Below are 21,561 nucleotides of genomic sequence, written 5' to 3'. Positions count from 1 at the left end.
TTCTATTATTTTTGTCAGCTCAGTCAAAAAGAGTATCAACATCTTAGCCCTTGGGAGAAAAAAGGCCTGTTTAAATATTGCTTCCCTTTTCCATTCTTTTTCCTTATATTGATACTCTTAAGCTGAATTTTCTTTGTGAAAATGACTTACTATTTGTAACCTACTGATAATCACTAATTTCTTTACTCAAATTGTAACTGACTTTTAATAAATATTAGATGAGTAAATGACTGTAGCCCTGGTGGCAGAGTAGTTAAGAGCTCAGCTGCTAACCAAAAGGTTGGCAGTTCGAATCCACCAGCCGCTCCTCAGAAACCCTATGGGGCAGTTCTACTCTGTCCTGTAGGGTCACTATGAGTCAGAATTGACTCTGTGGCAATGGGTTCTAGATGTTTAAGCAGTCATATATGTGAAAAATGCCAATGTGAACAAGATGAAAAATCTTACCTACTATCAGATAAAGCAGTTTCATATTTGTACTGCTGAATTAGGTTATCCAAATTTCTGCAAAGCTGTAGTGTCACAGAAACAACGACTCTCTGTAGAACTTTTCCCATGTAAGGCAGAGTAGATGTGATTAAACCAATCCATTGTGGGTGCATTTTACAAGCACAGTGTTGATGAAGAGCCCGTATCACTGCACAGAGGAACATGCCTTGACATGTGATTGGCTGAGCATGCAAATACTGAAGAGAAGTAATGGGCTGATGAGGACTGATGTGTTCTAGGTCAGATACAACAAAATCAAAACCTGTTTCATTCTCTTCAGGGGTAGTCATTACCCGGTGTTCTAGAACAATCAGCCTTTGAAGCACCTTCAGAAGTTGTGACTGGAGTGTGCTACCATTGTCAAATTCATCCTCTGAGAAATTTATAAGACTGTCCTCTGAGAAACCTTCTTCCACAGCAACCATGTTCTTACCTGCCATTTTTTCACTATGCCATTTCTGTGCACTAAAGATAGAGGACAGCAAACAGTGAAGAATTACTTTCTGAACTTTACACTTAGATAACATATCAGAGATAAAACTAGGGAAACCCTTTGCTGAGCTTTCTATTACTTTTGCCAGCTCAGTAAAGAGGAGTGTCAAAATTTCTATACTCATCATCTGCATGTTTCGATTGCCTATTAAATCTTGTGCGGTGACTTTGACATGAGTTGGGTAATGACTACGCATGTAATATAAGCAGAGGGAAATTAGGATTTCTATGTACATAGAACTCCGGAAATTATGATTAGAGTCCACTGGAATGTGACTATAAAAGTCTTTGCCCATAACAGAAATCCGATGTCTGGCCAATAAATTCTGAAGCAGAGACAACTGAGGAGTGTACGCATTATTTACACTAGTGGTTGAAATGGCATTTACAAAGGCAACAGGATTCGTTTTCAAGATGGCTTTGATAGCAGAGAAAGCATACAGGGTCCTTGATGAATCATACAACTGAAGATACAGAAGCACATGTTGATAGAGAGGATGGATGTTGAAGCTGGGAGATTTCCGTGATCCTGGAGAACCCATGTCACTCTCAATTTCAGAGATTTCTCCTTCTCCACAGCTATACCAGTTCTCTAAATCCAGACCATCACTAAAGAATACACTGGTTTGTTTGAGTTTTTCATTCGAAGCTTTTTTCCTGTCATCATCCTTCTTTCTGGCAAGTTTTACTTTGGGTTTTGCTCCTGGTTGTTTAGTTGATTCCTTAACAATTATTTCTTTCTCTGAGACTTTTTCTGATAATTTTTCTTTGAAGCTGAACTGAATACTACTGTGACTCCTCTGTCTAGATTTAGTTTCTGTGGAAGCAACAGAAGGGTCGTGGAGAGTCAATGTGGTTCCTGAAATACAAGGTGAGGAGCTATTTCTGGAGATCCCGTTTGTCACACACTCACAGCCTTCCTCCACAGACACAGACAGAAACTGAGAACTTTCATTACTCAGCAAACCACTCTGGCTCTGCTGAGTGGACTGATCTTCATTTTCGATTGTCTCCTCACCCATATCTAAAGCACTGCACTTTGGTGTCATAACTTCACTTTCTAATTGAGATGTAATTGATGCAGATTCTGCTTCAAGGCCACTTACGACTTTACAGATGAGGTCAGACACTACCTGCTGAACATCATCATCTGGGGAGCTTGCCTTTGGCATCTGAGATTCCTCCTGGGCACTTGCATTTTCAGCTTCCACTTCATAACTCAAGTTATCCCCAGCAGAGGAATGTGAACATCCAGAGTCAGAACTCTGAAGTATTTCTATCTGTTGGTCTGGAAGATCAAAATCAGACACAACCATTGGAATTGTCTCACTGCTGGTACTTAGAAGGGAAAGTCTGTCACTTAATGGATTAACAGTGAGACTAAAGTTCTCTATTTCATCCATGGTAAGCGGCTTTTCACCATTTCCTTTCGATGTAATGTGTTGCACTTGGCTTACTGGCATAAGAGAAAATTTGAAAAGGAGAAAAAATATACAATTTATTAACATAATTGAAATGTAGAAAGGTAAACAAGACTATCAATCATTAGTATAATTTCTTAGTAAACATACTTGTTAATTTATCATTATTTTAGACCTTTTAAGTCAGAAAATTATATACATGAGTGTAAGAGTTTATTTAGTAGTTTAAAGATAACAGTAGAAGGTCTACTATAGAATTCAAATAAACAGAACATCATGTTTAACATAGACAAAATGTAAGTGTCCTTTCTGCCTAAAATATCCTTTTTACTGCACCTCAAAATTTTAGTTTTTTTCTCCCTGTATAATGCTTCCCTTTAGTTATACTATTTCTAAGGATTCAATTAAAGTTTAGTATATAGCCAATTTATAAACAATCTCCTCAATTTTAATAAAAGTCAACAAATATTTATGAATACTCTAGTATGTCTAAGGTGCTAAACCAGGAGATAATGAGTGGGGAGATAAGGAAGAAGCATCATTGCTCCTCTTTAAGGAGTTTAAAATTAGCCGGAAACCACAAATACATTCATCCATTTCTGTACCTTTTGGGGTGACGATCACTCTTAATAGTATTCTTTTGTAAAAGACAGAAGCCTTAGTGCCACATGAGCAGTACAAACCAAATGCCATGGAGCTCAGGGAAAGCACTGTGACACAAGTGGGGCCTGAGATTGATCTCAGAGGGGAATGAGAATTCAGCAGACAGACAGAGACCACAGCAGGTGAAGCACTAATACAAAGATTTTCTGGCAATGAGCAGGGTAGATCATGCTCTTGGACATTCAGTAAGAGCTAGAGAGAGGAACTGAGGCTCTGCAGAAGAAACGCACTGCAGATGGAGTAGGGAAGCATGAAAGTTTAATTCCAGCTTCACCACTTACCAGCTGTGGGAATTTGAGAACGCCACAGCCCTCTGAGCAGTAGATCCCCACTTGGTAAGTTACCTTTTTACAACCTGACTTCACGGTGTTACTTGTCAAGAGATATGAGATACATGATTCTCTTTTGTCCTTAAGCTATAATGAATTAATCCAATATAAGGGGCTGTTATTACTGTAGTATAGAGGGGATCACTTGGCAATTTGAAAGTGTGGACTTAATAGTGTAAGCATCACAGGCTTCCTATAGATTCCCAGTTGAAGAATCTACAGAGCCTTGTAGGACCAGTATTGCTAAATCAGCTCTAAAAGTATTTCCATCAAAATTGAGAAATGTCTCTCTGACCAGAGCTGTGGCTGATTCCTTCTCTGGTAGAACCAACCAATAAGAGAGATGCAATTTCTTTAAGATGGCCATTGATGAAGTACATTTTGACGAGGCCTACATAAGCATTGCTAATTCATGAGAGGGGAAGAAAATAATAAGCCCATGGGGGAAAATCTCACTTCATTTCTCCTGCCAATCACTATTGTGTTCACCTCTCACTTTCTTATTTTAATAACTTAATTCCAAATATGGCTATTTGTTCTGGGGTTTATTTCCATGTGATATTCACCATTCCCGCAGGCAAAATTTTGCACGAAATGCTTGTCATTCTCCTCTCCTGGGTAGCATGGAGCCTTATTCCAGTAACGCTCTGCTTGTACACGCTGCACTGAAACTCTTTGAGTTTTTGGATGAAGCAGGAGCAATAATAACGGTTCCAAAACTCTTGCGATATCATGTCTTTGGAGGACTTGGTTCAGCCAGGCTTGTCCCACAGAACTAGTAGAACCATCTAGACTGTTAAGGCTATCTAACATGATGAACAGTGACCTATAATAAACAACAATAATTAAAACAAAGAACAAAACACCTGAAAAAGCTTCAAGACTCAAATCTTTCTAAAATTAACATCATTATAAGTTGTATTTCTTACTTTGAATGAACTATTTTAAGGTAACGATGCTTCAAGGTAACTTTTGACCACAGCATTTTATAATTTCAATCCCCTACAGTCTCAGTACATACGAGAAAGGAAAAAAAAAAAAAATGTTCTCTTCCATGAAATTTCATAAGTGTGCATTACATTTATAATATTAAAGGATAGAAAAACAAACTTACTTAATAAATCTTGTTTTACAACTTATTCCTGTTCACATCAACTAATATCAAACCCCCTGTAAGGCACCACTACTTTCCATGCTGGTCCAATCTATGTACTTAATTCAAGGAAAGACCATCTCTGAAAGGTATCAGTGTGTGGTTTGGAATAAAAAAATTCAAGATTCAAATCTGGGCTGTTGCATTTTACCTCTGGTGCAGTCTTGAGCAAGCCATTTAACTTCTCTGGGGCTCTATCACCTCACTTATAAAATGAGAAAGGATGACGAGGAAGGAAGGGTAGTTGTCAAGGTTAAAGATAATATTTGTAAAGTACCTAGCCCAGGTCCTAGTACACTATAAAAAGACAAAAAAACCAAACCTGTTGCCGTTGAGTCGATTCTGACTGATAGCGACCTATAGGACAGAGTAGAACTGCCCCACAGGGTTTCCAAGGAGCACCTGGTAGATTGGAACTACTGACCTTTTGGTTAGCAGTCAAACTCACTGTAGGAGGTCCAATATATGGTTTAATGCTGCTTGAAAAGCACCAGTTGAAATAATGTCCAATAGAGTGCATGGCTGATCCTGCCCTGGGTTTTAAGCATAGTTAGGTTTGTGGTCAACTCTGTGAGACCTGTGGGGAGACTGCTAACTTACATCAATACCTATAGAGGACAGCTTCTTGGAAGTGACTGCAAATCTGTTATTTGGGGTATGAGTCACCAATGTAGTATGGGGAAAACACAAAATCACACTCAGGCAGCAACAGGTTCTTTGAACCCATGGAAAGGGTTTGTCAGTTCAGCTGTAGATTTAATAAGTTTGGTTTAGGCACAAAACTAGAATAACTGCTAGAGAAGCACTTTATACAATCTACTGTTTATTTACAGTTTCACTGAATTGGATTAGAGACTCAGGAAGGCTATATACATTGCTCGTACTTAGAATAGCACCTGGCACATAGTACGGACTTGAGTAGCTGTCCCGTGAAAGGAAGGGCCTTAGGTTAATAATTATCTTAATAAATGAAGAGAATTACTGTACTTTTACACAAATAATGCACACCTTCTATATTTGTTTGCCAACCATGCCCTCCCACCAACCCAAGGTATTTTTGTAGGCGTACTATGCTAACTTTTTTTTTTTTACAGCAACATGTAAAAAAAACAATGGCAGAGCCACACTTATGAAAACACCACAAGGAGTACAGCGAGGGGGAGGGTGCAGCTGGCAAATGTAGAAGGTGCACGTTACCTGAATAAAAATATGGTAATAAATTCTCTGTAAACTTTATATATTGGTGTCTCCTACCCCTACCAAACTACCCAGAGAATTTAAGAAAAAAGAAAACATTGAGATTATCTGACTGAAAATCTGAACATAAAATGCAAACTGAAAGCAGTAACTAACCTGTCAAAGGAACGTGCGAAAGATGGAGATTTATTTATATGGAGGTCCCTTGTTAGATGCCAAAGAACTGCAAATTTTGCATGTGCGTCCATCCTTATTTTCTGAGGAAGAACATGGGAGGTTAAGTTATTTTATTTTCCCTTGAAAATAATAAGCAATTTTAGCAACATCAAAGTAACTATTTACAAAAGAGCCTTATGTTCACGGTATACAAATACACACTGGAATAAATTTTAATTATATTTTTATGGAAGTAGAAAGGTAGATAATATTTAAATATATACAGAAGTATTAAACCTAAAAGATCATTGTACCATATCGTTCAACCTCAAGCGGCTAGGTGGGTTTGAACCACCAACCTTTCAGTTAGCAGCTGAGTGCTTAACCACACTTATTCTATATGAGGGAATTGAAAGCAATAAAATACATGTCATGATATCGTGAGTCTAGGAAGCACTTCCTCTTTCATTTTAATACAAATGTTCAGTTGTCAAAATTTATTTTATCAAACAATATAATTTATTTTTATTCTCAGAAATTATACGGTAATCCCAAATGAATTCATCATTACTTATAAAGCTGGCTTATTAGACTCAAAATATTAAATACTTAAAAATTACTTCTACAAGAAAACTATTAAACCACTCTTGGGATTATTTGGGAAAGATTATATATTTGTATATCAATGGACAACACAACGTAAAAATAAATTATTTAGAAAGACAGGCTCTTGGTATTAGATAATGAACGTGTATTAATATAAATCATAAAAATCCCAAATAAAAACTGTGACATTATTAGAATTTGTATAGTCTTCCTCTAGCATTTGTGAATCCTTCAAATAAAAACCCCATCACATCAGGAAATATATCTAGCTAAATTGCTCATGGAGACCCCAGGTGGTATAAATGGTTTACATGCTTGACTGCTAACTGAAAGGCTGGAGGTTTCGAGTCTATCCAGAGGTGCCTTGGAAGAAAAGTCCTGGAGATCTACTTCTGAAAAACCAGCCACTGAAAACCCTGTGCAACACAATTCTACTCTGATGCACAGGGGTTGCCATGAGTCAGAGTCAACTCCACAGCAGCTATTTTTTTTTTTTTTTTAATTGCTTGTGATAGGTCAGAAGAGTGCCTGCCACTTCCTGGGCCTTAATAAATGCTTTTTCTATGAAGCCTGTGGCTGTACATCAAGCAATCCAAACATAAAAATAAAAGTAAATAAAAGGGTGTGTATTTTTTATGGGTGCATATCTTTGATCATAACTTAGAAGAATCTCTTTAAAAAGTGAAATGTTACACAAGTAAAAACAGGTATTTAACATGCCCTAAATTTAAACCTAATGTCAAACACAGCTTGCTGAATTAAAATGCAGGGTGTATGACACAATTTTATTTCAGAAATTCTAAAAGAATGTGCTGAAGAAGGAATAAAATTTTAATATCATCTTGAAATAAACTTTTCACTTTTCTTACTGTCCTTCCCCCAACCAAATGCTTAATTTACTCAATACAATGAACACCTTTTGAATATGACCCATTCAAATTCACCTGCATTTAGATGTATTTTTTAACGGGTTAATCCACTTCTAAAAGTGTTCAGTAAAATCTTCCATTTATAATACAGAGCAGGCACAGCAAGACCACAAACTTCATTAGATTACCTTGAAGAGGTCATGCACAATGATTCTTCCAGCTTCTTTTCAGACCTGCTCATAACTTCACCAGTTTTATTCCAACTGACATATGTATAACTTCATATACATTAGGATACAAAGCCCTTATTTTGGATCTTTATTAAAATGTAATATTATAATGTAAATAATATAATCTCACATATTAACACTCTACAGCTTACAAAGGAGCCCTGGTAGTGCAACGTTTAAGTGCTTGGTTGTTAACTGAAAGGTCGGCCATTCAAATCCACCCAGTAGCTCCCTAGGAGAAAGATCTGGCAAGCTAAGATTACAGTTTAGAAAATCCTAGGGGGCAGTTCTACTGTCACATGGGGTCACTATGAGTCAAAACCAACCTGACGGGACCAACAATAGCAATATAGCTTATAAAAGTAATTTCACATGCATTATTTCATTTCACATATACATCCCCCAGCTACATAACTGTGGCCACTGATTCCTCTTTAAATGATACAATAGTTGGGATCAGCAGCAGCTTTAATCACCACTACCCATAACTGGTGTTCTGAAACAAGAAATAAACCCAGCATTTGATTTGGGGTCACTTAATTTTTCATATTAAGAGCTGGGCTGCTAACCAAAAGGTCGGCAGTTTGAATTCATCAACTGCTCCTTGGAAACCCTGTGAGGGCAGCTTTACTCTGTCCTATAGGATTGCTATGAGTTGCAATCAACTTGACTGCAACAAGTCTGGTTTTCTAAAAATTTTTTCATATTACTGATACTTTTTATAAAGAATTTTATTTTGAAGAGATTACGATCAGTCTTTACTCTGAACTAAGCTATAATATCTCTCATTCAGATGCTAGCTGCAATAATTTTCCTAAAGAGTTTTCTAAATTTACCTTTTGTTATAATGGGGCACAGGATAAAAAGAGAAGAATTTACCTTATCTTTATGGGTTAACTGCTGGCTTATAACATCCTCACAGATGCTAGAAGAAGGAACCAAGTTATGTAACTGATAAAAGAGTTCCACGCTCTTCTGGTGGTGCTGAGGTGTCCCATCTCCCAGCTGGTCCCACAATGTTAAAGCTACATGCTATAGAAAAAGATGTAGGCAACAGTTCCAACAAACATAAATGAAAACTTATTTAACAAACATTTCCTATTTGCTACAAACAACTCTCAGACTGCCAGTCAGACCTGGAAGATCTCTAATACTCACTAAGCCACTGGGATGTGATTTAAAAGTGCAGCCTTCCTTCTGCCTGATTTCCGCTTATCCTGGCCCTTCAGGACCTTTTATGAGAGTCATTTAATATTTATTTTAAACATCAGACATGTGTTTTCTGCAAGGACCAGATAAGACCTCATTTCTCTATTTTAGTTATGTTTAGTAAAGTGATGCTGGACTACACTATCCTTAATGGGATACAAATCCCACACTGAATGCAATTTAATGTTTACAGGTCTATGTTTCAGAGCAAAATATAATTCATAGTCCAAATATCCAAGATTTAAGACTTTTATAATAAAGGCATATGTATGCTATATTGTCAACAAAGCTCTTGATGATGTATGACAGCATTAATAAAAATGAAACAATCTTCAGGGTTAACCATTACAAAATTATGGAAACCAACTGTAAGCTAGCAGGAAGAAATAGCTAGAGGGGCACTATGACTGCAAATCAGATTAAAAGAAATTTTTTTATGTATAAAAAACTATTTGTAATATTTGTAATATAATCCAAATATCCCCCATGTGTCTGTCAGTTTGTCGTACTCTGGGGGCTTGTGTGTTACTGTGATACTGGAAGATATGCCACCAGTATTCAGATACCAGCAGGGTCACCCATGGAGGACAGGTTTCAGACTAAGACAGACTAGGAAGAAGGACCCGGCAGTCTACTTCTAAAAAGCTTTAGCCAGTGAAAACTTTATGAATAGCAGTGGAACACTGTCTGATATAGTGCTGGAAGATGAGTTCCCCAGGTTGGAAGGCACTCAAAAGATGACTGGGGAAGAACTGCCTCCTCAAAGCAGAGTCGACCTTAACGATGACGATGGAGTAAAAATTTCGGGACTTTCATTTGCTGATGTGGCACGACTCAAAATGAGAAGAAACAGCTGCAAACATCCATTAATAATCGGAACCTGAAATGTACGAAGTACAAATCTAGGAAAATTGGAAATCGTCAAAAATGAAATGGAATGTGTAAACATCGATATCCTAGGCATTAGTGAGCTGAAATGGACTGGTATTGGCCATTTTGAATCGGACAATCACATAGTCTACTATGCTGGGAATGACAACTCGAAGAGGAATGGTGTTGCATTCATCGTCAAAAAGAACGTTTCAAGATCTATCCTGGAGTACAACACTGTCAGTGGTAGGATAATATCCATACGCCTACAAGGAAGACCAGTTAATACGACTATTACTCAAATTTACGCACGAACCAATAGGGCCAAAGATGAAGAAGTAGAAGATTTTTATCAGCTGCTACAGTCTGAAATTGATCGAACATGCAATCAAGATGCATTGATAATTACTGGTGATTGGAATGCAAAAGTTGGAAACGAAGAAGAAGGATCAGTAGTTGGAAAATATGGCCTTGGTGACAGAAACAATGCCAGAGATCGAACGATAGAATTTTGCAAGACCAATGGCTTCATTGCAAATACCTTCTTTCACCAACATAAATGGTGACTATACACATGGACCTTGCCAGATGGAACACACAGAAATCAAATTGACTACATCTGTGGAAAAAGACGACGGAAAAGCTCAATATCATCAGTCAGAACAAGGCCAGGGGCTGACTATGGAACAGACCATCAATTGCTCATATGCAAGTTCAAGCTGAAACTGAAGAAAATCCGAGCAAGTCCACGAGAGCCAAAATATGACCTTGACTATATCCCACCTGAATTTAGAGACCATCTCAAGAATAGATTGACGCATTGAACACTAGTGACTGAAGATCAGACGAGTTGTGGAATGACATCAAGGACATCATCCATGAAGAAAGCAAGAGGTCACTGAAAAGAGAGGAAAGAAAGAAAAGACCAAGATGGATGCCAGAGGAGACTCTGAAACTTGCTCTCGAGTGTCGAGCAGGTAAAGCAAAAGGAAGAATTCATGAAGTAAAAGAACTGAATAGAGGATTTCAAAGGGTAGCTCGAGAAGACAAAGTAAAGTATTATAATGACATGTGCAGAGAACTGGAGATGGAAAAGCAAAAGGGAAGAACACGATCGGCGTTTCTCAAGCTGAAAGAACTAAAGAAAAAATTCAACCCTCGGGTTGCAACAGTGAAGGATTCCATGGGGAAAATATTAAACGACGCGGGAAGCATCAAAAAAAGATGGAAGGAATACACAGAGTCATTATACCAAAAAGAATTAGTCGATATTCAACCATTTCAAGAGGTGGCATATGATCAGGAACCGATGGTACTGAAGGAAGAAGTCCAAGCCGCTCTGAAGGCATTGGTGAAAAACAAGGCTCCAGGAATTGATGGAATATCAATTGAGGTGTTTCAACAAACTGATGCAGCGCTGGAGGTGCTCACTCGTCTATGCCAAGAAATATGGAAGACAGCTTCCTGGCCAACTGACTAAAAGAGATCCATATTTATGCCTATTCCCAAGAAAGGTGATCCAACCGAATGTGGAAATTATAGAACAATATCATTAATATCACATGCAAGCAAAATTTTGCTGAAGATCATTCAAAAATGGCTTCGGCAGTATATCAATAGGGAACTGACAGAAATTCAGGCCAGTTTTGCTTGCTGAAAGTGAAGAGGACCTGAAGCACTTACTAATGAAGATCAAAGACCACAGCCTTCAGTATGGATTACACCGCAGCATAAAGAAAACAAAAATCCTCACAACTGGACCAATAAACAACATCATGATAAACAGAGAAAAGACTGAAGTTGTCAAGGATTTCATTTTACTTGGCTCCACAATCAACAGCCATGGAAGCAGCAGTCAAGAAATCAAAAGACGCATTGCATTGGGCAAATCTGCTGCAAAAGACCTCTTCAAAGTGTGGAAGAGCAAAGATGTCACCCTGAAAACTAAGGTGCGCCTGATCCAAGCCATGGTATTTTCAATCACATCATATGCATGTGAAAGCTGGACAATGAATAAGGAAGACCGAAGAAGAGTTGACGCTTTTGAATTGTGGTGTTGGCGAAGAATATTGAATATACCTTGAACTGCCAAAAGAACGAACAATTCTGCCTTGGAAGAAGTGCAGCCAGAATGCTCCTTAGAGTCAAGGATGGCAAAACTGCATCTTACATACTTTGGACATGTTGTCAGGAGGGATCAGTCCCTGGAGAAGGGCATCATGCTTGGCAGAGTACAGGGTCAGCGGAAAAGAGGAAGACCCTCAACAAGGTGGACTGACACAGTGGCTGCAACAATGAGCTCAAGCATAACAATGATTGTAAGGATGGTGCAGGACCAGGCAGTGTTTCGTTCTATTGTGCATAGGGTCGCTGTTGAGTCGCAACCGACTCGACGGCACCTAACAACAACAACAACAACAATCCAAATATACTTGATGTTCTTTCTACGTAAAGGGTACTATCTGTACCATTGTGGTAGAAATCAAAGACGGCATTTTTTCTGAGTGACATCGTATACCACAGATGATAATCAGACAATCTGGATTGTCAGAAAAACTTCCTGGGAGTTTTGAATAGCTGAGGTTTACTCTATGACTAGGAAAAGTATCATAATACACTTCATCTGGATAGAAGTTCCACTGTATAAATGAGCTTTCTTCTTCACTTTAGGTGAAATTATTTCCTCCGTGGCCTCAATGCCCTAACACTTGCCTTTCTTTACCCTAATACTCCCCCTCATCCTCACGTTTCTCTCCCTCACAAAACTGGGGACAAAATGGGCAAAGCAGTACATGTCAAATGTGGCTTCCTTTTCTATACCCAAAAACCCACTACTGTCAACTATACAGAAACATTATATTTAGCTTGATTATCATGTTTAAAATCTGTGTTAAGCTAACTAGGTCGGGTATTTCACATGTACTGATTATCTTAGTCATGTATGTATTTTCAGTACTTACCTTGAAAAATTCAGTCTTCTCAGCTATGTATCTCAGATTGCCTTGAGTAAGGGGTGGTCTAATAACCACAGCTACTCTTCCCTGGTTTGGACTTAGGGGTTGTGCAGGCTCTACGCTGTTGACATTTTCCCCAGCAACCATGGCCACAGACTGAGTTAATCCTATCAGGTCCATCACTAGTGAAATAGCAACACTCTGAACACTAAAATCACTTGCTTGGCTGCAAGCACTCATCAGAGTCTGGAGCCAGAGTGGAGGCTGCACCTGTTCACAGTCTGAAACAAAAGAAAAAAAGCAGAGTTCTTCACGCTAAACATTTCACACGCGCTCTAACTTCTAAGTTAATTTAAGAAAACGAAGCAACTCTGCTTACCTTTAGGCCTTGATCTGCTAAGAAAAAAACAACAACATAGTTTCTCATCCCATCTACAGCTTTAAGAAAATAAAGCTGCAACAAGAAATTCATTATCCCAAGCCATATAATTTTTTTTCCTATCCCAGAAAACCGTATACTAATCAACAAACATTATATAGTGTTCACTGCTCTGCTGGTTGAAGGCAATCATTTAGTCAATCCACTCAACAGATACTTTTTGAACAACTACAACATCCAGGGCACAGTGGCAGGGCTGAGAAAGGGGGATGCAAAGTGAATAAAATATAATCCTACACTGAAGGTCTCAACCTAATAGAAAAGTGATGTTATATCTGTAAAAAGAAATAAAACACTCAATGAGTTAGAGTATATGTACACTGTAAGAGAAGTGCAATGGTGTGATACAACTCAGAAAAGGAGAGGTAACTTCAGTGAAGGAAAAGGTCAGAGAAGAATTTAGGGAACAGATGTGCTTTGAAATGTTAGCATAAGTTACTGGAAAAGGAGGAAGTTGAAAAAGAGAAGAGTATCCTAGGTGCATAAAAAATAGCATGAGAGGAGAATGCAAGTGGCATAGTACAGGTAATGCTTGTCAAACTTCTTAACTGCATAATCATACCCTGCTTTCATGGGGCCCTAACACACATGTAAGTGAACGTGAAACAAAAGTTTCAAGAAACAATACTTAGACATTTGTATTCTGATATTTTCCCTTCTGCTAAACTAATTCCATACCCAAAGATTGGTCATGATTCAGTTTGAGAAACACTGCTATACGGCATGCTATGGGAATTACAAAAAACTATTGGGTATACGAAAGACAGTAGTGAAAACTTAAGGCTGGGATACACTTAAGCCAGAGAGTGATGATCAGAAGACAAATGAGAATGCTGACTTGCAAAGCAGCACTGTTCACAACTTTCTGTGATGAAGGATCGAGCACTTGAAACGTGGTGTGTGTGACTGAGGCACTCAACTTTTATCTAATTTTAATCACTTTAAGTTTAAACAGCCACATGGGCCTATGTGTGGCTATCATACTAGACCACTCAGACTGGTCAGAGCTTATTGCCTCAGTTGCAACTACATATAAAAAAAGTAGTAATAAAATTACACATTACATCCTGGGCATTGTTTTTTCCTTGAAAAAAAAGAATTATACTTTAGCTTTATTTTAAAGGTTATATAATTACTGTGAACTATTATGCAATGGGATTTTAAGTATTTCATGGAACATAATTGACTACTGATATTTACATTTTATTCTTATAAAATGTAAATATTACATTAATAACTGAATAAAATATGACATTTTACATTACAATAATAATCTTAATAAACCAAAAATTCAATAATGCACATTATTAAAAGCACTATGGAAACTTATACACAAAAGTCAACAATAAGACAACAGAAAACAACTGCTAAAATGTGTTTGCCACAGCGTAAGTACAGCCAAACAGAGAAAGCCTTTTTTTTGTTTTGTTTTAAGGAAACCAAAATTTCAAATGTGGAATATTTGAAAAAATTCTCTAATTGACATGAGTATTAACATAATAGCATCCCTGTCATTCAGTTAAAACCTTCTGCATATGCAATTTTAAAAAGAAAATTATAAACTAAAAAAGGAACTTGAAAATTTCCAATGATCCATCCAATGTATTCAGTGGAAAGGGGACACTTTTACGTGCATATTCAGAAATCAACATTCTTATATATATGCAACCATATATGTTGTACAAAATCATTTGACTATTATAACTTCCTTATTTTGTTCTATCCTTAATGTCTTCATCAAAACAATTACGTTGCAGATTATTTAAATATATTTGACTGTAACCTTTTTGCTTTAAAATTCAGATATTAGCAGCAAGTCTCCTAAACTACCTTTAGAATTAAAGGATCTTTTTAAAGCACGTATCATCATTTATATGAATACGTATATCAAATAGTGGAATTTTTCTGATATTTTAGCTACAACATAAGGATACAAAGGAAAATTTATCCATATTAGCAACTGACATACCAACTTTATTTTGAACATTCTGGAAAGGGGGCGTGTACTTATTTTCATAATTTATTACTTTTAAGCTTGGATGTATTATTACATTGTGCAAGTCTGCTGCAAAAGATCTCTTTAAAGTGTTAAAAAGTAAAGTGTCACTCGAGGACTAAGGTGTGCCTGACCCAAGCCATGGTATTTTCAATCATCCCATATGCATGTGAAAGCTGGATAATAAATACAAAAGACCGAAGAAAAACTGATATTTTTGAATTATGGTGTTGGTGAAGAATACTGACTATACCATGGAAGAATTAATAGCTCTGTCTTGGAAGAAGTACAGCCAGAATACTCCTTGGAAGTGAGGATGGCAAGACTTTGTCTCACGTACTTTGGACATATTATCAGGAGGGACCATTCCCTGGAGAAGGACATCATGCTTCGTAAAGTAGAGGATCAGCAAAAAAGAGGAAGACCTTCAATGAGATGGATTGACATAGTGGTTGCAACAATGGGCTCAAACATAGCAACAATTGTGAGGATGGAGTGGGAACAGGCAATGTTTCATTCTGTCATACATATGGTTGCTATGAGTTGGAAACAACCCAACGACACCTAACAACAAGTTTGGTAGAAGTTCATAACAATTTTCAAAAACAGTAAATTTAAGCCCCAAAGGCTTTTTGAATCTCTATCGTCCTATAGGGTCGCTATGAGTCGGAACTGACTTGATGGCAACAGGTTTTGGTTTGGTTATCAGACTCTGATACTTGCCTGTCTCCAGTTTAAGAGGGAGGATTCTTACTCCCAAGTCCGGGTAGATGCTGGAGGTGGAGAAGACAGGGAAAGAAAAAGGCCTTCTATAGCTAGGCAAGCAGGAACTGCAGTGCCAACAGTTTACCAACCCTATTCTTTCTCAATTTTCCTTTAACTTAATCTCATCCAAACCACTGCTAATGGTTTAGTACTTATCTTTTCCAGCTTTTTAATCTTTGTATTCATTATTAGCAAATATTTAGGTCTGTCATTTTCCACTTGACCTAACAAGCATTCCCCCTAATCCTACTGCATGGCTTTTATTTTTGATTATGTTTATTTTTGATTATATTTCTTTGGACATATAAAAGATTTTTGTGGTCAAATCACCAATGTTAACAAAAAGTCCTTAAAAAGTATACATTTCACTAAACAAGCTTATTTTGTGCTAGCAATGTCAGAAGTTTTATTGGCCACATCAACCCTGGTTTAACCATATGAAACATGTGCATATAAAAAATTTAAATAAAGGCAGACATATATGACACTAGCCATATAAAAGGAAACCCAAAAGGAAACCAGCAGATCTAAATGTTGTATTACTTTCCTCCAGAGAAAGGAGTTAATTTCCTTAGCTTCTGCTCACTTGCCAGTCAACTGTTAAAGACATCAAAATCATAAACCCTTCCAACATATCATAATGGCAGTATTTCTTTAAAAAAAATTCTCCAAATTAAAATACACTTTTTAAAAATCACTGACTAAAAAGTTTTCATATCCTAGTTTTAATATCCTTGTGCTTTTCTTTTTAAAAAACGAATAGTATGCCACAGAAAATATTTAAATGTAAACAAAACAGAAAAGACCTTACCAGTCTCTGATTTTTCAGAATGCAACTCTGATGTATGGTTCCCCTCAGCAATGTAAACTGGGAAACTTGAGCACTCCAGAAAGAGCTGACAGGCAGCAAGGAAGGCAGAAAGGTATTCTTTTGAATTTTTTTCTTTACCAATGTTTCTCTCTTTCACATCTCCATGCGAATCTCTGTCCCATTTTGAAGTCTCTCCTTGCTCTCTACTGAGATCCTGTTGCTCCGTAGCCAAAAGCTGAGACAAAGAGTTACTCTGAATGATATAGAGGTTGATAAGTCTGGTTAGAAACTGTTGAACATACTCCAGGCAGCACTGCATTGCAGTCTTCTGGGCTGTCTTCCCACTTCGCGTCGCTGTCCCCTCACTAACTCTGGAAGAGGCCTGGATGATGGTTTCTTCAGATCCCACAGTGGATGCTGTTTCTGTCTCGGAAGATGTGCTACCAATTGGGATGGCAGCTGTCCCCTGCCCCTCACTCAGTTCTCTGTCAATGTCATCGGTTCGGTCTGCCTGATACTGTATAAACTCAGTGAATCCACTCTCTGATGATCGACTACTTGGTGGATTTTCTCCATCTTCAAACACTTCAGTAGGATTTTCAAGAGAAACCGATGATACCTGGTAGAGATTAAAAAAGCAAACAGCTGAGTAGCTAAAGTTATACAATTAAAAACAGCCACCTTTTGAAAAAAGTAAATTTTAGATTAATCGCAACTTAATCTGTACATTCTGTCAAATCTCCAAAACAGCTTCTATACTGATGTATATGTTTATAATAATCAATAGGAAACATTGATTGGTTTTAATGAATATATTACTACCAGTTCACCAAGCATTTATTATTCATCACATGCATAGCATAAGGTTAGGTTTTTGAGGGCAAAAATATTTATATTTACAAATCTCTAGGATCTATACCCATGTTTTCAGTAACTAACAATTTATTCAATTCACTTCATGAAATCATTTTCCTAACATCTAAACAATGCAAGGAATGAGACTTGTAAGGTTAAAACGAAATTTAGGAACTAGGTAAAATCTAATAGGTCATCTGTTCAGGACCACATTAATGTGAAATTTTTATCTGAAAAGTATAAAGTACTAAATGTTCACTATTAATCTAACACTCTTTCAGTGAACTGTTACTGAATTCATACTCTGTGCCAGACACTGTTTTAGGTACTAGGAATAAAAAGAAAGGTTTAAAATCTAGAGGGGAAGAGACAATTAATTAAAATATTAAACCAGCCAGCCACTGGGTTAGAGCTGGAATGGATTAATAATTCCCTTCCTATAATAATGATAGGACAAGTTATTAAGTATATTTTCTGGCTTAGTTTAAGTAAACAAAAGTTGTACATATCATGACGTCCTTAGGTTATTGTGCCACAGTCTAATTTATTTATATAATTTGAATGTTTCACTGAAAAGTAATCTTATTAATATATGAACTAAATGATCTGCTGCCCAAAGCCTGGCCTCAGCCATTGTTCCTTACTTCAGTGAATGACACCACCATTCATCAAGTCTGGAAGACAGAAACCTAGGATTCATTCTTAGTACCTTTTCGACCTCTCCTCTCCTTCCTTCTCCCCCTACACATCCACTTTAGTATGGTGGTTAAGAGTGAGGACTCTGCCACTTACTAGCTGTGTGATGCTTGCCAAGTTATTTAACCTCTCCAATCCTCATTTTCCTTATCTGTAAAACTGAGACAACTGTAAGGGATTACAGTTGCTATGAAGATTAAGTAACACAGTATACATATAAAGTGCCTGGCACTTAACACTCAGTAAATGTTGGTGATCACTCATTACTCCTACCAATTCATTCCTAAATCCTACTGATCTTTCCTCATTAATCCATCCATTTCTGTCTTCGCCTCCACCCCCATCTTGTTGGCATAAGTTATCACCTCTCACCTGCACTACTGCAGGTCTCCCCATATCCATTTTCTGATTCTCAGATCCATACTGCACACTGCGGCCAGAGTAATTTTCCTAATATACAAATACGATTATGTCACTTGCCTTTTTCCCTTCTGTGTCTTCCCACTGATCCTAAGATAAAGAATAGAAGCCTTAGTGTAGTGAGTAAGTCCGTCTCACTTCTGTCTATGTAACCGCATCTCCCCTTCACTGTCTGCACAGCGCTCCTTCCTGCCTAGAGCCTTTGTGAATGTTCCTTTCTCTGTCAAGTGCTCTTTTTTTCCTACTCCCACCTTCCTCATCCCAGCAATTCCTCTATGACTCCACTCATACATTCCTTCCTCAACAAGGCCTCCCTTGACATTCAGTCTAGGTCAGGTAGCCTACTTTCCATATTCCTATTACTCTTTCTTTGTACATTTATTATAACTATAATTAAATGTGCAATTAGTTGTTTAATATATCTCTCTGCAACCTGAATGAAAAGGTTGAGAAGGGCAAGGGCTATGTCTTGTTCACCACTGGATATCCAGTGTCTTACACAGAATGGGATGGAGCTCTGGTGATGCAGCGGTTAAGAGCGCAACTGCTAACTAAAAGGTCGCCAGTTTGAATCCACCAACTACTCCTTGGAAACGCTATGGGGCAGTTCTGCTCTGTCCTACGAGGTTGTGGTGAGTCAGAATCGACTCCACAGCAACAGGTTTGGTTTTGTGCAGAGTGGGTACTGAATAAAGAGAGGTTGTTTTCTCTATTTTAAAGGTAAGAAAACTGAGGCACAGGGAGTTAAAAAAAAAAAAAAAAAAAACTTGTCCATGGTTATAGTAGATAAGTTTAGTAGTTAACAGAAGAGCTCAAGTGAGGCGATTCTAAACTTCATGCTCTTTTCACCATAGCATACCAGTGTATCAAAACAGTATGAGAATTTATCGTATTATAATGCAAAGTTTAGAGGTGGCTATAGTCAGAATTAAAACTTAATCATGAAGTTTTCTCCTTTGAAAGTTTAGTGACCGTGTAAATCTTGCACAATACATTAAAAAGAACTTATCCAAATGGTAACACTGTCATTAACTTACAACTATATGGCGTTTTCTGTATTAATACATTTAACATAAGGATCATAAAAACAATGGAAAATACTATATTAATAAAAAGAAGCTATAAACTCAGTTGAACTTCTATACATTTATAAAATTTAGTTGTAAGATCTATATTACATAAGTATGCTTCAGATTTTTTTTTATGTTAAAAATGTCTTTCTGATAATTCCTGAAAGAAATAACATGCATTAGGCATGTGGGTATAGCGATCCATCACACTAATTTTATAAAAACACTCTAACTGCATACAGCCAAAATAATATTTACATTTTTTTAAAGACTGATTCTTTCACTTATACGTTCAAAAACAGGGATATGGAAAACACCTTCATCTTATAAATATAATCAATTTTCAGACATCTCAGAGAAGATCATACTATTGTATTTCAGTAAAGAATAGGAGAGAACATATAAACCCTAAGAGCATATAAGAAAACCAAAGAGAGTGAGAAAAGCATACTAAGGTTAATTAACTCTAAAGTGAATGAAACCATTAATTTTAAAAAAGAAAAAAAGTATATTATCTAATTGGCCTTCATTTAACATGAATGGATGTTCCCATCACCTTACCATAACCATCAAAAAGGGCCTCCAGGTGTTTTCTACATAATAAATATCCACATATTTGAATATATTATTGAGAGAATGCTAAGGTCCTTCCCCTATTTCCATTAATCTCGTTCAAATAAAAACCAAAGGTTCCAGAGCAGCTAATACTCATTCTAATTTTATTTCTAAGAAGATCTTAGCAGCATAAATTAGGAGAAAACAGCATAACAAACCAAATTTCTCAGCAATAGTGGAGACTATGTATTGCATATAAATAATGAGCAGAATAAAAGGAAAATAAGAGAGACTGGTTTTAGCGTATGTAGGATAATCCTGGCGTATAATTTAGATTGACTGACGGTCAGTAATGTTCACTTCATATATGAAGGATCAAGAAAAAAGCTTTCCGATTAATACCTGAGGAAAAAGGTTATATGAGAGCATCCTGACACTACATTTGTGTGCCTGAAAAAAATAAAGCCAACTAAAAAAAAAAAAAAAGTAAGGGCAACTATTCAATCCTGGGACTTAGGGAACAGAATCTAATACTCTAAATACTCTAGAAATTTTAAAATCTTTACATTGTGGAACTTAGCCTAAATTCAATGTAATTATCATATAATTACATTCAGCATATTTACTAAAATATTTTAGTATTACAAAACCAAAAACTTCTAAATTCTTGATTTTTACATAGGTGTTTCACAGGTGTTTAAGTGTGCTACTGGAACTAGATATTAGAATTCTTATTATAGTTTCATTTATTCAACATTGTAAGGAAAGCATTAAGCATCTTGAAGACTGTAGAGGATAAAAAGATTCTGGATTTAAAGAAAAGCATGCCAAAATTTTAGTGTATGTGAAAAGGACAGTGAACTTTAGATCTAGACCTGCTGTCCAATATGGTAGCCACCAGTCACATATGGCTACTGAGCACTTGAAATGTGGCTGAATTTTAAATTTTATTCAACATTAATTAAATCAAAAAAAAATTAACACTCAATTTAGCTATTAGTATGCTTAGAACAACTTAGGTCTGTGAATCTATTTTTCTGACTGTAAATTTTATGAAATATAAATACAGATTAAGTATTTATGATAAAAATTTAGCATTTGAATGGAAACATGCTAAAAGTATAAATTACACACTGGGTTTTGAAGGCAGTACAAAAAATGTAAAACAGCTCACTGATTTTTTTATATTGATTACATGTCGAAACAATAATAATTGGAAATACTATATTAAGTAAAATACAGTAAAATTAATTTCACCTTTTTTTTCTAACATGACTACTAAAACATTAAAGTGACATATGTTGCTTGCATTTATT

At 36.7% G+C, this 21,561-nt stretch overlaps 1 protein-coding gene across 4 annotated transcripts in view; it reads right to left on the bottom strand.

Annotated features, from left to right (window-relative positions):
* Positions 1 to 21,561, bottom strand: part of DOP1A (DOP1 leucine zipper like protein A) — a 106,265-nt gene that overhangs the window by 25,690 nt on the left and 59,014 nt on the right. For all 4 annotated transcript variants that reach the window (XM_049896219.1, XM_049896209.1, XM_049896200.1 and 1 more), the window contains 6 exons: positions 16,650 to 17,268; positions 12,645 to 12,919; positions 8,485 to 8,637; positions 5,901 to 6,001; positions 3,961 to 4,220; positions 448 to 2,437 (listed from right to left, as the gene is read on the bottom strand). In XM_049896219.1, coding sequence (XP_049752176.1) covers positions 448 to 2,437; positions 3,961 to 4,220; positions 5,901 to 6,001; positions 8,485 to 8,637; positions 12,645 to 12,919; positions 16,650 to 17,268 — 3,398 coding nt within the window. The remainder of the gene's footprint in view (positions 1 to 447; positions 2,438 to 3,960; positions 4,221 to 5,900; positions 6,002 to 8,484; positions 8,638 to 12,644; positions 12,920 to 16,649; positions 17,269 to 21,561) is intronic.

The sequence above is a fragment of the Elephas maximus genome, chromosome 1 (genome assembly GCF_024166365.1).
Source record: "Elephas maximus indicus isolate mEleMax1 chromosome 1, mEleMax1 primary haplotype, whole genome shotgun sequence".
Lineage (NCBI taxonomy): Eukaryota > Metazoa > Chordata > Mammalia > Proboscidea > Elephantidae > Elephas > Elephas maximus.
This window is presented reverse-complemented; position numbering and strand designations above follow the sequence as displayed.